The sequence below is a fragment of the Apostichopus japonicus genome, chromosome 11 (genome assembly GCF_037975245.1).
Source record: "Apostichopus japonicus isolate 1M-3 chromosome 11, ASM3797524v1, whole genome shotgun sequence".
Lineage (NCBI taxonomy): Eukaryota > Metazoa > Echinodermata > Holothuroidea > Aspidochirotida > Stichopodidae > Apostichopus > Apostichopus japonicus.
Genome location: NC_092571.1, coordinates 11,888,120 through 11,905,968, shown reverse-complemented (window position 1 = coordinate 11,905,968; position 17,849 = coordinate 11,888,120). Strand labels below are relative to the sequence as shown.

General features: G+C 36.5%; 1 protein-coding gene across 2 annotated transcripts in view; it reads right to left on the bottom strand.

The window, feature by feature from the left end:
- Positions 1-292: 292 nt before the first annotated feature.
- LOC139975763 (uncharacterized) overlaps positions 293-17,849 on the bottom strand; it is a 73,130-nt gene continuing 55,573 nt past the window's right edge. Inside the window, exons 5-7 of one of the 2 annotated variants that reach the window (XM_071983924.1) lie at positions 17,038-17,156; positions 9,193-9,240; positions 293-3,686 (exon numbers count right to left, since the gene is read on the bottom strand). In XM_071983924.1, coding sequence (XP_071840025.1) covers positions 9,226-9,240; positions 17,038-17,156 — 134 coding nt within the window. In that variant the 3' untranslated portion in view covers positions 293-3,686; positions 9,193-9,225. The remainder of the gene's footprint in view (positions 3,687-9,192; positions 9,241-17,037; positions 17,157-17,849) is intronic. The other variant, XM_071983923.1, reaches the window with a different exon arrangement.

The following is a 17,849-nucleotide window of genomic DNA, read 5'->3' as shown; positions in this document are numbered from 1 at the left end:
CTGTATAATTTGGGGAAGCTTCATCAGTCTACAAGAATAATTTTAAAGGTCAATAACTCTGAGGAATTCAATATTAACAAAATATCTCTTTTAAGCAAAACCTTCATGACATGCTAAAATTTTGAGATATACTGGTGATCTTTATGGTTAAAATCAAAAAGCTGTTCATTAAACAAAAAAAGAGGGCAATAATTCCACTTATAACAGAAGATTGGAACATTCCTAGGCAAAGTAATCAAAGCTGCTATAAAAGAGTTATTACAAGAGAAATGCTACAACAATTCTTCCCCCACCCCCACACCCATTTTAAATCCTTGTTTTGGCAATTATTAAAGAACAAAACAAGAATGACCGGCAAAAGAAGGTTAAGTAACCAGTGAATAATTCCGATTCTCAATACTTCGTAGCCGGCCAGTGACAATGTTTTTGGATTTTTATCAATCAAATGGAACATCCAAGACAAATTTTTTTTATAAAATTTTGTTGTTTAATTCGTTCCTTATTTGAACGAAAGTAGCTGTATAAATATATAGTCATGTCCATGAAAAGCTTGGTGATGTGATTTTACCATCAAGTGAGTTAAAAAACTTTTTTCTATTTTTTTTAAACCAAAATCAATGCAAATATCTGCTTTTACTTACAAGTAAACATGTAGGCATGATATATAGAAAGTAATGATTTTATGGGGCATATCTCAGCAGAGTAAACCAAAGCCTCCGTGCATGGCAGCCTACCAAATTATTCAGTGAAATGGAATGCAATGATTTCCTCAATACTTAGTTTAATGTTACCCGCCCCCCCCCCCCCTTCCAATCACTCACTCGATGACCTCTTTAATATTTTGAACCAGTCGTCAACCTTCTATCCTTCCTGTCTATTTTCTCCTGCGCCCCCTCACTAGGATAATTACAGCACCCACTATCAACCGCAATGTTATTGGCATTCCATCAACATGTACTCACCCATGCTGAATGCAATTCAGTCAATGCATCACTGCTCACATCAAAACATCCCACCAACTTCCTTTTCTTTGAATTTTGTTTGTTTTGTTTAACATTGTTCTTCTGTTTTTGTAGGCATTGACCTTCTCTTTCTCTCGCAGATATTGTTCTTCCCACCTCCTTACGCAATCCTTCTGGTCTGGTTAAAGAGCGTTTTGCTTTAGGATTATTTGTATCAGAAAGTCATTTAATAGTCACACATAAATTTACACACCTCTCAGTTTAGCCAAGACATCGAATGGGGTTACTGCAGGAGTTATAAAACCATTTAGTCAAATACAGGAAAATTATGAGTCATAAAATTTTCGGGTAATATTCTGTTATTTTTTTTTTAATGCAAATATTTACCTTGAATTTTATGCCTTAATTATTAGCAGTTCTTGTCTTATTTTGTAACATAGTAACAGAGTATGGTTTCTGGGTAAGTTTTGTTCCTTCAACAACTGACTAGTGTTACAGGACTGTGTCACATTTCACAACAAAACTGCAGCATTAACATTCAGTTTTCTATAGGACTGAATCTTTGCCAACTTGCATAAGAAACAACTCAAACCCCAGTCTCTTCCCCCACCCCCAACCCCTCTGGTATTTAAAGCAATGTTTTAAGGAATTAACTGCATTTTTATTCAATTATTACAATGCAGGTCATGCAGCAGTTTGACTTTCAATAAAACATGCAAAACCTGGAAAGTACTCATTTTATGGCTCTGTACTTTAGTTTTTACATATAAATTCATATCATAACTATGAAAAAGTGTCTGTAACTAAAAATTTGCTAAATACCAGTAAAAAAAGTAAAACACTGTTTTGTCTTAGTTTCATTAATTAGCAGTCTTTACTTAATTTGAACAATATTCTGCAAGTCAGGTAAAAATTGCCAGAAATTTGTCACCAAAATGCTGCTTTAAAAATTTTAAAAATGACCTATTTCGAACAAGAACCAACCAAACGTGAATCAGGAAATAGACGTCATGCTGACACAGATTAAACAGACGTGGGACGTCATGCTGAGACACATATTAAACGTGTACTAACAGTGCTTGCCTGATTATGCACTTTAGTTTTTCATCCTAAAAAGGGCTAAAACCTTTTGTGCACCCATATTAAGCGGCTCACAAAGGTACGATCTTTCACGTCTAAATACTAGTTAACAATCTCCCCGCCTACAATCTTCTGCATACACAGGTACTTGTGCAGCAACAATCAAAGGTACCAAGTTGCACCCGGCCAAACAAAAATTGGGCGTTTTTTAAAATCATTGTTTTGGTTTGATTGTCTTGTGCGAATGCCTGACAAAAGCAAACAAGTGGATGAAACCACTGGAACCATTTTCTTTATTTGTCGTTATTAAAAGCCATCAGCCTAGTGTAGCCCGTACTCAGAGGATAAAGCAAAAGATAAAAAAAATATCAATAAAAACAAGAAAGGGGAGAACAATGCAATGCACTCATACTCCTGTACCAACAATATTGTGTTCCATCATCCATACATAATAATTTCTATGATATTTTTGGGGATGGAAATATATATTTCAAACAATTCTCGGAAGCTTTATATACTCTCTAATTTCCTACTTAATTTCCTTTTCAGAATGGATTTTTTTTCCCCCTTGTACTCATGTTCATTTTGGCAAAAGTTTAGAAAATATAAATGTCTGTCACGTTGGTTTCTCCATGGAGGTAAAACAGTTTTACCTCCATGGTTTCTCCCACCACCTATATCACTTCCCACAACTTCTGTGTTTTGTATCAGGCAGCCAAGGCCCATACACATAAAAAACCAGAGCTAAAAGTATGAACGGACAGTGAAAAACTGACAAAATATGTGCTTGCCAGTTTCATCACCAGGTCAAATCTATGACCAAACTTAATTACAGATTTTGTTTTCACTACTAGAGGAGGAGCAACATAGGCGCAACTCTTTCCTCCCTGTTTATTGTCTGATCTTCAACCTCTGCAGAGTATCTTTAAATGCCATCACACTACTATGACGACCAGACCAGACATTAAAATGGAATTCAAGTCGCCATGACAACACTTTTCAATACTAATACATTTGAAATAAATAGTACTTTAGGTAACTTTTTAGAATTTTAGAACCATGAGACAGTTACTATATATGAACACTGATTTCCGTCAAAATGAATAATTACACATTGGAAATTTCTTGTCCAGCAGTGATTGAGAGTGTGAGTATTATTTGAACGTACCATACCTCCCCCTCCCTTTCAAGCGGAGGATTTAACACCAGAGGAGGCGGATGAGAAGAGAAGGAGGAGAGAAAAGAGGATGGTAAAAGAAGGTTACTATAGTGATAACAGTGACTATTTTTCACTGTAAAGTGCAGCGACAGCATCTTCACTTCCCAATTCGATCCAAGGACTTTGAGATAGAATCACAATCTCTCCTCCTGATCATCAACACAGAAGATGCTGCGAGCCAGCTTCCATCTGACAAACGTCCATCCAGAGGCAGGCCTCCCTTAGATTTACGAGCCGACTCCAAATTGAACAGGGCCGGAATGTTCTTTCCATGGAATCAGTACCAGCGACATTCCATCTCCTCCTTGCTACCGCCTGCTGCCCCCGTGAGACATCGGTAGGCAGTTTTGACATAGGAGGAAGAAGAGGAGGAGGACCGACCTCTCTTAACCCTCTGCCAATGTTGAGTACATCATGTCAAAATTCTGAAGAGGAAATGGAAAGTGATCAATGGAAGAGAATACCAAGTATCAAATAAAAGCATTTATCCCAAGTGGTGGACTGTTACAGCATTGATCTAGTTCTGGAGCTCTGGTGTGTATCAATCCTGTTCGATAGGAACAGGAACGGAATAGAAAACTGTACAAATGAAAAAGGAGGTCAGGTTCAATGCTCATCTTTATATGTGTTGCATATGTAACATATAGAGAGATACATTTATTGATTACATAGAAATCCTACCAATTTTACTTGAGATCTCCATGCAATTGATTGTGTATAGGTCAATGTTGCGGGTGAATTGTCCAAAACCATGACCTCTGTTGACGTTTAATTACAGCGCACTGCAGATCTGAACCAATTTTAGAAACTGTGGTGCAGAAGTTCTCAACAAGCAGACTGTCGGTCAAATCAGGTCCTTGACAAAAAAAATCAATTTCATTTCCTACCCCCCTTCCCGAAACATCCCACTACTGTATGGTGCCATCAGTATCGTTATTTCCTATCCCCCTTCCTGAAACATCCCACTACTGTATGGTGACATCAATATCTTTATTTCCTATCCCCCTTCCTGAAACATCCCACTACTGTATGGTGACATCAATATCTTTATTTCCTATCCCCCTTCCTGAAACATCCCACTACTGTATGGTGACATCAATATCTTTATTTCCTATCCCCCTTCCTGAAACATCCCACTACTGTATCGTGACATCAATATCTTTATTTCCTATCCCCCTTCCTGAAACATCCCACTACTGTATGGTGACATCAATATCTTTATTTCCTATCCCCCTTCCTGAAACATCCCACTATTGTATGGTGCCATCAATATCTTTATTTCCTATCCCCCTTCCTGAAACATCCCACTATTGTATGGTGCCATCAATATCTTTATTTCCTATCCCCCTTCCTGAAACATCCCACTACTGTATGGTGACATCAATATCTTTATTTCCTATCCCCCTTCCTGAAACATCCCACTACTGTATGGTGACATCAATATCTTTATTTCCTATCCCCCTTCCTGAAACATCCCACTACTGTATCGTGACATCAATATCTTTATTTCCTATCCCCCTTCCTGAAACATCCCACTACTGTATGGTGACATCAATATCTTTATTTCCTATCCCCCTTCCTGAAACATCCCACTATTGTATGGTGCCATCAATATCTTTATTTCCTATCCCCCTTCCTGAAACATCCCACTATTGTATGGTGCCATCAATATCTTTATTTCCTATCCCCCTTCCTGAAACATCCCACTACTGTATGGTGACATCAATATCTTTATTTCCTATCCCCCTTCCTGAAACATCCCACTACTGTATCGTGACATCAATATCTTTATTTCCTATCCCCCTTCCTGAAACATCCCACTATTGTATGGTGCCATCAATATCTTTATTTCCTATCCCCCTTCCTGAAACATCCCACTATTGTATGGTGCCATCAATATCTTTATTTCCTATCCCCCTTCCTGAAACATCCCACTACTGTATCGTGCCATCAATATCGTTATGCCAAAATTTCTAAAATGTGTTTATAAACAAAGAGATAAACAGATAGACACAGACATGGACAGACAGGCAGGCATGCAAAGATAGGTGATATATATCTTAGCCTGCCATTCAGGATTGCCGGTTTCTCTGTATTGTATGGTTATCTCAATTCTTGTGAGATGTCTATGTTCTAGCAGCCATCAGTAAGAGCATCCCCCCCCCCCCCCCCCCGCTAAAAAAAAACTTTTTCCTCTTTTTTCCTCTGTTGTTATAATATTTGATTCTCTCCAGGGATTAATGCAAATTGCAAACCCCTAGGTAAAATGACAAAGAAGCCTCAGCAATCTCTCATATTACAACAACACTGCAACAGGAAGGTCAGGTTTGCGACAACAAAAAAAGAAGAATAAATTTGATATGCCCTTTTCCTTAATGATTTGGTGTCATACACATGTAAGTGTTTTTGCTCCAGGCACATTTCTGTAAAAATCAGAACTACGAAGGCTTTTGGAAGATTGAGGGAATTCCTTTTTTTTTTAAATTTTCGTCTCCGTAATGAAAAAAATGTAGAAACTTTTGTTTTCATTCTAGCTGTAATTTGCATGTCCAACCAAATCTATTCCACTCACAAATCACAACATTGTTTTCAACCAAAATATTAAGTGGCTAGAAATTATTTTCAATTAAAAAGTGAAATGGAAACAGTCTCTTCAAACCAGTATTACAGTGACCATTTCACACCATCAAGATTCAGTCATGACCAGTTACAGAAAAGTTGTATTATTTGTAGTAGAAAAGTTGGTTTGGTTTAGTTGAGAAACACCTTGGATCAATCAAACTCTTGATTCAAGGTAATCGTCTTTTTCATTTCTTTTCTTTTCTTTTCCATTCTTTTTTGGAACATTTGGAAATAATATCACTTCAAATTGAATTGTAGACATGGCATCTGGTCCTCGTTATGACTTCCCATGACCAACTGCACTATATATTATTGTAGCTTTCCATATTAAAGCATCCCATTGCATTTGGTCAAAATTATTTCTTTTTTTACGTAGTTACTTAATTAATCAAACTCTCGTTGCAAAATGAGAGCAGATATGATGTACCTTGCTGCTAAAAATGATGTTGCACATAAGGAAGACTTGGCATGATGTTGCTACTGAAAACGATTGTTACAAATGAGATTATAGTTTTGATGTTGCTACTCAATAAGAGATGTCGCAATGATGTTGCATAAGGGACTAGGTATGATGTTGATACTGAAGTGATGTTGCATAAGAGACTAGAGGAACGAAGTTGCTACTGAAAATGATGTTGCATATTAGAGACTAGGTATGTTTGATTCACAAAATGATGTTGAATATAAAGAGACTAGTTATGATGTTGCATACAAGACTAGTTGTGATGTTTGCTACTTAAAATGATGTTGCATAAGAGACTAGGTATGTTTGCTACTGAAAATGATGTTGCATAATAGACAAGTTATGATGTTGCTACTGAAAATGATGTTATACATGTGACTTAGGTATTTTTGCTACTGAAAATGATGTCACATACCAGACTAGGTGTGATGATGCTACTGAAAATGATGTTGCATATTAGAAACTAGGTATGTTTGCTTCACAAAATGATGTTAAATATACAGAGACTAGTTATGATGTTGCATACAAGACTAGTTGTGATGTTTGCTACTTAAAATGATGTTGCATAAGAGACTAGGTATGTTTGCTACTGAAAATGATGTTGCATAAGACACTAGTTATGATGTTGCTACTGAAAATGATGTTCCATATGAGACTATGTATGTTTGCTACTGAAAATGATGTCACATACGAGACTAGGTGTGATATTGCATATGAGACTAGGTATATGGTATCACTAGATTAAAGCAACTTCAAGGAACATTCCAGCTTCATATTAGCTGTTTGCACTATTTCAAGAAAATTAGGCCTACATTTCATCAAAGAAATTACCCTCTAAAGTTTTTGTACCAACTTAATGTGACAAAGGCAAGAATGAGTATTCTCTAAAATTTGTATCATTTTCATGGCCAAGCTACTTTGTCATATTTGAATAAAAATCTCTATTAAAGCAACTTTGTACATCAATATTGGAAATTGAGAAATGACTTTGTGTCTAAGGTGAAAACACAAACTAATACTGAATTGTTAGAAAAAAAAACAAATGAAATGGAACCCAACCCAACAAGCTAAACTTACAGCAAAATCTTAACATATTGATGCTAACTTTTACAAGAATCTTTTCCTGTTTTTTTTTTTTACTTTACGTGGCTGCATTCCAATCCAATTTTATGCAGCTGAAAATATCTGGTTCTAGACTCCCTCTTCCAACACACAACTGTTGTGACCTCCTAAAAGCACCTTTGCACCCATGTGTTACCCATAAAATCTACAGAGTTTATATAAAAGGGGCAACTTTACACCAAAGAAATTTTGCCAAAAGGCTGAACTAACATCAAATTTTTTTAATATTAAAAAAAAAAAAAAAAAACTCCCCCAGTCCATAAATATTTTCTGCCTTTCAGATTTTTACCACTATTTTCAACTCTATCAATCAATCAATCACTTTGTGTTGAATTAAATGAACAACATGGTTGAAAACAATATATTGGGGGTCTTGTTTTTATAACTGAATAAAAACTGTCTTCCTCAAGATAAATACACCTTTTCAGCAAACCTTTGCGATGATGTGTGGTTAATGTAGCAAAAGGTTTAAGCCTGCAGCTTTCAAAACATTAATCCAAAAATAATTTCGAGTGACATTGGACTTTTGAGTCCACAGGCAATCATTTTCACATCCTTTGAGAAAACAGAGAGCACATTCTTTCTAGCAATATTGCAAGTATTACACAAACAAAAGACAAAACTTGACAAAGTCTAAGGTTAAAGCAGAGAGGCCATTTGAAAATATCAGTAAAACCATGCATACATGTCTACCAGAAGCCAAGTTTGACCAAAGCTCACTTTTGAAAAGCAACAATTTTAAGAAGCATACAAATATTGCGTTTAGGCATAAATGATTTAGCAGCATACAAAAATTGATTATTAAGGAGCATAAAAAAAATATATGTCATCCTAAATAAATATTTAGGCATTAAGGCATTGATTTACGCATAAAGAAGATTGGCCATTGAAAATATCAGTAAAACCATTCGTACATGTGTACAAGAAGCTAAGTTTGACCAAAGCCCACTTTTGAAAAGCAACAATTTTAAGAAGCATACAAAACTTGATTTATGCATAAATTGATTTAGCAGCATACAAAACTTGATTAAGGAGCATACAAAAAAAAATTGTATTCCTTAACATGGATTTCGTGGGTATTTTATAAGTAGAGTTGGAACACCTTGAGTAAATTTCTCATGAATGTATTTGCTAGTACGGCCAATTTCCTGCTATTGTTCCCGAGGCAGACAACCAAGCACTCTGCATACGCGAGGGTATACTTGTTCTTACATTTTATGCATTAAAGTGAGTTCCACAAAGGCCACAAATTTCCCAGAAACCTGATCTGGATCGTTCGCAAGGGTTTTCCAAACCAGGGAATACGTAGATCTTGATAATCTATCTACCCAATTAACCGGCACAATTTGGAACCATGTATATGGTACAGTATGGTATGTTAAACATTTTTATATCCTACAAGGGTTATTACATGCTTCCAGATAAAATATTTCTTATGATGGGGGGTGTAGGCCAGCTAAGATGGTCCAGGGTTTGAAGGAGAAGTTACCTAGCAAGTGCAACCACTTTCAAAACTGGACAATTAAAACTCACCTGCATTGGATGTGGGAATGAATGAATGAATGAATGCATAGCATGCATAATAAAGTTGAATGTTGCTAAGAATTGTTTGCAAAAATAAATTTGACATCAATATAAATTGAAGGTTAGTGACAGGTCATGCAGTGTTGGATGAATACAAGCTTTACACATACAATACATGCAGCCACAATTTGTTTTTTTACCTGACAGTTGTAAATATCTTCGACTGATCCTCTCTAAACAGGAGTGCCCTTTTAAAGAAACAAATCAAACAAATTATACCAATCATTGAATATCATGAAATTTTGGAGAAAACTGTCTAAAACAGTAAATTTTTTTTGGGTCTTTTTATGAAAAACTTATAATTTTGTTAAAACTTAACTGCAGAGCTCTATATTATTGAGGTTCTAAACTGACCAATTTATTGGATATGATACAATACTTAGTAATATTCTCAACATTAGATGGATCAATAACAATTGGTTATCAACAGATGAGCTCTACAATGAAACCAACCAAACACCTTGGTCATCCATAGTCGCACATAGAAGATTGAGATTTTTCGGTCATGTAGCAAGACTCCAGGAGGACGCTCCAGCAAAGGTTGCTTTAAGAGAAGCATTGAGACATACTGCTACACCAGTAGGAAGGCCTGTGACTACCTTGCTTGGAAAAATAAAGTCGCAATTTAAGGACGTTAACATTAACAATTTCTAGGAAGCAATAAACCTTGCGCAAGATCGTGATATATGGAGGAGGTTAATCACTGAGCATGTCGGATAGACGAGACTCAACTTACTACTACTAACACTACTATACAATACTTACAATATGACTCAATACAAAAGGCATGTATGTATATTGCAACCAAGTGTACTTGCCATGTTACAGACATTACTTAACATAAAGGTACCATGTCAAAACTGCAGGGGCTGCAGCATCTTGCAGCCAGACTGCATGAGACATAATCTTTCGTACTCTTCAGTTTCATACAATAGACACTGCTGATCTGGAGAGATAATCCTTTACCGACTGATACTATAACTCGAGTCATCCAAGTTGGAATTATGCAACTCTGCTGCAGCTTGTCTTTCGATAAAGTGACCAGGTGCAACTACTTAAAAGAATTTTGGACATTTAATGAATTTGCAATTTTTAAAAGAACTGGGAAGATCAACACATAAAATTATATGAGTGTTTGTTTATAACGACCACTTGTTTTTATGAGGAAACAGAGCTGGGAAATTTCTGTGAATAAGTTTGGATTACTGAAACCATATAGCGTTACAAGCTCCAGAGCTCATGAAATGAACATGAAATTTGGAAAGCATAAGAAAAACCATCATTTGCTATTTAGTCCCAACAGAGATGGGGAAACTAACACTGCTTTTTTTGTAGTATAGGGTGTGGGGTGTGGGGGGGGGGGGATTTTACTTGTTCTCCTAGCAGAGTTAGAGAGAACAAACATTGAATTTTCAGGAATAAATTGCTTTAAATTCTCGACTGAAATTGGGAAACAACGTGAAAATATTGGAACGTGCGCATGAGACTGTACGTGACCCCGTCTGTTGTTGGTTGAAAAAGTGCAAGTTGGTTCAAGTCAAGGCCTTTATTTTGTATTACATATCTTAAGTAAGCAAACATTCACCGTTCTGTCAATTTAAATATTTTGCCTCCAAAGTACACCGGAAAGACCAAAAATGGTCATAATACTTTCAAACTCCCCCCGCCTCCTTTTAATATTTTTTTTTTTGGCTGTTCTTCTTGAATTATTTTTCCCATCTGAAATCTTTATTGGGTTGATCTTAGAAGTTTTTAATTTTAGGGCAAAAAACTTCTGAATGGACTAGACTGTAGGAACGTACTTTTCAGAAACTTCTGGCAAGTTTTAAAATTAGACTTACAATGCCAATCAGAGTATAAAATGAAATGTTGGTGGTACTTTTAAACTTCCGTACAGTTCTTTGCTAGGAACAGCCACTGAATGATTATGAATGAAAACATATTCAATTATGTGTAAAAATAATGTGGACAAAAATACCTCAACCCCCCCCCCCAAAAAAAAAACAGCTTGTAGAATGTTACCAGGTCACAAGTAAGAAAGTAAAGTAAACTGCAGCCAATGACCACATTAGATAGCAACAATAGGTATAGATATGTATGGTTAAGTTCAACAGCTTCCTTCCACACAACCTTTATCAGTCTAATTCTCTTTAAAATCTAATTCATTGTTATACAGAGCAGCTGGCAAAAGGCAACCACATGAATCCTTGCGGAACTCGGCACAAAACACCCCCCCTTAGGCATCAAATATCGCTACAAAATAAGCACATTTCTCTAACTCTTTTCATAACTTTCTAAGTATAGCACTCAGAAAACTCTTTCTTATGTAATTTTGAAGAATATTGTGTCCTCTTTACAATGATATGTCTTTATTTATTATGCGTGAGAACTAAACCCCGTACTTTTTAATCTGAAAAAGTAAAAACCAGTTTGGAGAGCAGTGAACCTCTTCAAAATGTCCCTATCTCTCAATGCTGACATTATGCTTGCTGGGAGTGTGATTGCGTTATCAATTCCTTTCCTATGCCAAAGAAAAGTTTGTTGAATCTTCTCTCTAGTGATATAAATCTCCCCCTCCCCCTCCTCTTCTCCCACCCCCCTCTCTCTGCCCCTTCAAGTTAACTTATATTTGGAAATGTATATCGACTTGATTGGTCAATATTAAGGCTCGTACTATTCACCAGCAAATCAAAAGCATCGTAAGAAATTTGTGAAGTCCTTTCTTTACGTGGCTAATCTGAACACAGCACAGTGTGCAGTGCTCTCAAAGCAATTTGGGAGAGTGAAAAAAGCAACGCTTCCTGTGCGTAAACAACAGCATTTAATTCTCCGACAACGCGCGGTTTATAGAGCAAAGATTTCCATATGATTTGAAGCCAATCCTTTGATCCAATGCCGTCAAGACCTTTGGTGGTTAACAGCATGCGCAATATGCAGTGTATTTCACTACAAAGTATGGAAGTTATTTACTACAAGTTCAATCATTTGTTACGCTTTTCAAACGCTTTTACACTATTTAACACATTTTACCCTTCAGAGTTTACCGACTAAAACGCTGGCTATATATAAATTCCTTTGTAAATAATGTGTACACATAACACAGAAAAAACAATTTGAAAAGAAACCAAACTAGTCCTCAACAGTAGAAGTGTTTACCAGCCTGTCAGCAAGTAAGACAAGAATCTTGCACAGTTGTCAAAAGTGCCCTACTAGAAATATTTAGTCTGAATTCAACTTGAAATATACTAGAAAAAGGTCGCAGATATCAGGATATCTCACCAATCTTACAACATTGATAGTGTACTGTTATAATACTACTTTGGTAACACCCTCTTTCCCATGCTCCCCACCCCCCCCCCCCCCCCCATTCATCTGTGCACCTCCAAAAGAAATAAATAATCAAGAAAAACCAAGGTATATGAACAAGCACATAAATCATGTGCATATGATTAATGTTTTTATGATTTTAATATGTAAAAAATAAAATCATACATATGAAAGAATAACCAAGCTTTTAGGTATGACCAAGTAAAAATAATTCATGTTAAATGATCAAAAGAAGCCTTGTTTGTTGGGTGGGTGTTTTTTTTTTTGGGGGGGGGGGGTTGGGGGTGAAATTATGTTGTTTGTGCAGCAATAAATTGTATAAATTTAATGGAAGGGTTGAATGGCAGTGCGGAATACAAGGGGTATTGCATTTGCATATCGTTAAGTTGTATACATGTCAAATTGGAAGGATAAATCACATTGAGTTTATAATAGGAATGTAAAGCTCTTGAAGGACATGATGCCATGATGAATTCACAGACCACCTAGTATACTGGGATCCTCTATAGTAATCCAATGGAAGAAAATCCCTGAATACTCAGTTACCGTTGGGACGAAAACCCAGGGAAGGAAATCCGCCCGAAAAATACGTGTAAGACACTTTGAATGGTAGAGCGAGGAGGAAGGGCAATGACCGGAGAGGCTGGTCATAGAGGGTGCACAGTGTTAAAAGGTTACCAGAAACTTCTAGGCACGGTAGAACGTGGTGCTAAGGTTGTGAGCAGACAGGTAAGTGAGGAGCAAAGTAAATTCTCGGGTAATTTAGCCAGTCAACATAAGTTACATTCGGTACACTCATATCTCAAGTTAGGACAAAGATATTGAGACGGGTTTTTCAACCTAGTTATTTAAGTGTTCAACAAGTTTTTCCTTAACATGTCTGCCACTTGAATATCCATTCCACAAGATATAAGGAGTATCCAATTACATGTGACTATATAACAATGCTTCAACCAAAGTGTCAACTGCCATGTTCACCTCTGAACTTTACAAAGTGCAACATATATATTCTACAAATATACCACCATGCTAGATAGTAGAACAATGCACCGGAGACACAATATACTTGTTTCTGAACCTGCGGGGCCCTGATTCGAGTTGTAACAAATATTACTGAATGGGTTATTTCAAGTGGAACTGAATGCCACAAACTGAAACAGATTAAGAAGTGTACAACAAACAAAGTTAAACGTACAACCCTGTTGTCTATTTACATTACCCACAGAAAGTGTATGATCAAATATTTTCTGAGATGGGAACTTACAACTCTCTCTCCCTTTGGAAATTTTTAAAGCAGCATGCATTCAAAATTCCAAATGGCAAAATGCACTTATTCAGCAATTTGCATTTTTTTTTTAAAACAAGTAACCAAGTATCCAGCCAAATTGAACCACTAGTTATCAGACAATTTTTGCCCCTTTCTTTTTCAAAGCAAAAACTATACATGTAGGTTATATACTGTAGCTTATAAATGCAACCTTGTTGCTACATGATAGTTCTAATATGTTAAAAAGGACTTGGAGTATAACTAATAGATCAGAAAATGCCACACCACGGCCTCCTGCATGTTTATCCCTCGGTCCCTTCACTGTAACTATACCCATGTGAACCAGGGGTTACTTTTCACAGAAAGTGATCCCTGGGTCATGGAACCTTCATGGAGGGCTACCTATTACATAAAATATGATGATTAAATGAAATAATAATGTTTATAGGTAAAGTACTGATAAACTAAAGTCACTAAAGATAATGGGAATCTAGCATTTGATGTACACCAAAAGGTTTGGGTATTTGCCAGCCACAGAACTGGTCATACCTGTCTCTAATTTTCTTCTTTATTTCTCCATCTACACCTATAGAGTCGTAAATCACTGTAGCTGGCATTTCGATATTTTATGGTAATTAAAAGTAAACTTCAGAGGCTAATGTTAACTATGCAAAACACAAAAATACAAAATGATCCCTGCAAAGACACAATTTGTATTTGTGATCGTCTCGAGGATGATTTCTTATGGTATTCAGATCAAATTTGTCTTTTAAAAGTGTTTTTTCATCATCAGAGCAAAATAATGGTGGTCAGGTCTTCCAAATCAGATTTGGAAGTTGCCTGACAGAATACTGGTTGTTGTACGTCAAATTCACACTGCATTTGAACTACATACCCTGAAACACTGTTGGTAAAATGATAAGTTGTTATCACCCTCCATCACTATGGAAACGAAACAAAACAAAAATAGTTGTATGCCTACGGTCAGTTTGAAGGGGAGTTTCACCGGCAGCATGATCTTCTATTTATCCAAAGCTATAGCCATCTCTCTTGCAGTACATATTGGTCATTCTTTGTTTATACCTTGCTTTACTTTTTTTTGGACCACCAAATTTGCTGTTCAGACACACAACTCAAATTGTATGACCTGGTTGCCCAGGGAACAATCCAATTATTTTTCTCAGAATTTTTCCGCTGTAAATACCCTTGTTCTTGATATGGATGATACTGTTAACATGACACAAATTAAAAAGAACCCTAAAAAAGTTCAATTTAAAAAGCAGCCAGCTGCATTGAACTTCAACAAATCATTCTAAAAAAATTTAATTAATAAAAATATATAAAAAAATATATAATATGTATATATACAAAAAATATAAAAAATTTAAATAAATGAAATTTGTAATAAATCTAAAAAATTCTAAGAAAATGAGGGAAATTACCAAAACCGTTCCTTGTTATTAATTGTCGCATAAAAAATGGCAAGGTGTAATGATGAAATTCATTCTATAAATGTTAATTATTTGTTACAATGTCTTAGTTTTATCAAGTGCAACATTGTTTGGAGAAAGGAAAAATCAATGGGGCCAACAAATGCAGACTGCCGCTTTAATACGGGGGCGTGCGGTGCTTGAAAAGTTTAAATAGATTAATTTTGCCAGAGGGCAACGTTTGTTTACCACACTTCCACATGTTAATTATTGCATGATGACCCAAATGAATTGGAGATATTCTTTTGATAATATTTGCATACTGTCAACAAAGACATGAGTCTTTGTATAAGATTATTTATACTTCACAGTTGTACACAACGGGGAGCTATTATGTCAGCGATATACCGAGTTGTGCCCACCCCCTACCCCCCCCCCCCGATCAGGGCTGACTGTTAAAGGATTGAAAAAGGTCATCCATTCCAAGACCTTTACTTGAAATTGGGTTCTCTGAAGACAAAGTTGGTCATCGGACAGACAAGGTCTTTATAACATAAACCCAAAAAGGATCACTTTTCTTGGATTATAATCAGCTGAAATTTATCTGGGGTCCTAACTTGTTAAAGAGTTTCATGATTTTTAGAGATTTTGCGAGCTGTCACCTCTGTGGGTATATAACAGAATTTGATGTGGACATAATAAACTTTGCTTTCATTGAATACACATTGGTATTTGTCCACGACAGGTTACTACAGAAACATATTTCAAATGTACAGGCCGTTTATTCTTAGGCTGCATACTGTATGGACCTGTGCACTGTGTTCGAAACGTTGGCGTTATGAATGATTGGTTGTTCATACAACGGTTCATACATGCACAAGACATGCAGTTGTTTGTTTGGGACCAAAAATATGGTAAATTAAATCACAAACATTATAAAGTTATGCATGTTATTGTGGGGAAGCAATTTGCTATAGTGACACGATCATCCTTATAGTCCTATCTGCTATGCTAAACAACGTCCTGTGTACATGGTACATGAAACAGAAAGACAATATTTCTGGGAATAAAACTCATCGGAAAAAAGAGCATAGGTCACTCCCTGGATGGTCAATTCGGAAGGAGGATAAAAGTGGTCAGAGTTGTGGATGTAGGATTGAGGTTGCAGTGCTAAACTGTTATCACAAAGTAGGGTAAATGAGGGACAAGAGCAAATCATAACATAAATAATTCTAAGGGAACTTTTGTCTTCTGAATCAAACTTTGGTCTTAACGAGTAATGAGACTACTGTTGAAATACAACCCCCAATCTATAGTTAATGCGACTGCTTTAAACAGCTCCGTTTTGCTTGAGAGAATCCCTTCTTTTTTTTTTAGTTAAACCTTCCTCAGTTTGCTTACTGAAGTATGACTACTTATCCCATTCATTCACATACAATGTGGTTTCAAAAGAAAATATTTGCAAAAACTTGACTACTATTTTTTATCGATCAATAGCTCTAGTATAAAGTATGAACTTTACAACATTTACACAACTCAGTAAACACAGGCAATTCATGAGTATTCTTGTTGAATCTATGATGCCAACTAAAGAGCACTCACGTGTTTCCTGTGGTGTTGGTAGCACTTTGTTGTGATTGCTTTTACAAAACGTTCCTAAAATTCAAAAGGGAAAAGTTCAACAATTTGACCAAGATTACTGAATTATAACCAGGAGCACCACTAAAGGTTTGGACAACTGAGTTAACTAAGGTCCCCCTCCCCTGTGTCCGCTCCCCCATAGTGTCACCCCTTAGTTGAACTCAAAACTATAAATTGCTAATGATTAAACTAAAACACACTCCTAGATGTTGTTGAAGGTTAGGCAGTGATCTTAAGGATTAACTGATTCACTCCTTTTGTGTACCCTGTGTTATACATCTTTTCATCCCTCATAAGTAGTAACTGTTCTTAAAACTTACTTCTGGAGGAACTTGTCTTGCCTTGCAGATAGCTTTGATAACGGAAAGTACTATTACCGCCAGAGACACGACACCTACACTTGTCCCTATGGGTAACAGCCAGGGCATACTCTCTGCTTCTGGAAAGATATGGAAATTTAAACAAAAGACAAAAATGACTCAGAAATTAATATTAACATGGTATGCGTAACTTTCAAGTAAGTTTGATATATGTTCATGCGAAGGTCCACTAACTATGGGGCGCGACCCAAGATTGGGGATCAGAAAAACTTTTCCAGGGGGGGGGGGGGGATTATTACCAGATGTTAGAAAATTTGTCTACAGTTTTCAGAGTTTGCTGATTTAGATCGATCGTTTAGGGGTTTATTTGTATTATCAAGTCCATAGCATATAGGCTAGTTTGCATGCATTCTGAGCATCATGGTACTGACAGGAGAAGATGTGGTGGGTTTTGGCTAAGTTCCCAGCATGGAAGATACTGGGTCGTGGGCCTAAAAGTTTACAGACCGCTGTGTTAATGTGTCAGCCATATTACTTAAAGGGTGTGAAGACTCGCGCAAAAAGAAACGTCTAATGCCGGTAATCTGACCTAGTTTCGAATGAGGTGTAACAGAAGTGTTAGACCCCACCATCAATCCCAGAAAAAACGCACACAGCTTGCTACCTTCGGTAATAAGACACTAGTGTACAGTCAGTACATACAGCTGCGGTCAATACCACAGCACAGTGTTCAAACAATACAGCGATGGACATCTCAGGTCCAGCTAAAGATAACAAGGTATTACGTTTCATTACTGTCTGCATTTTGTGGC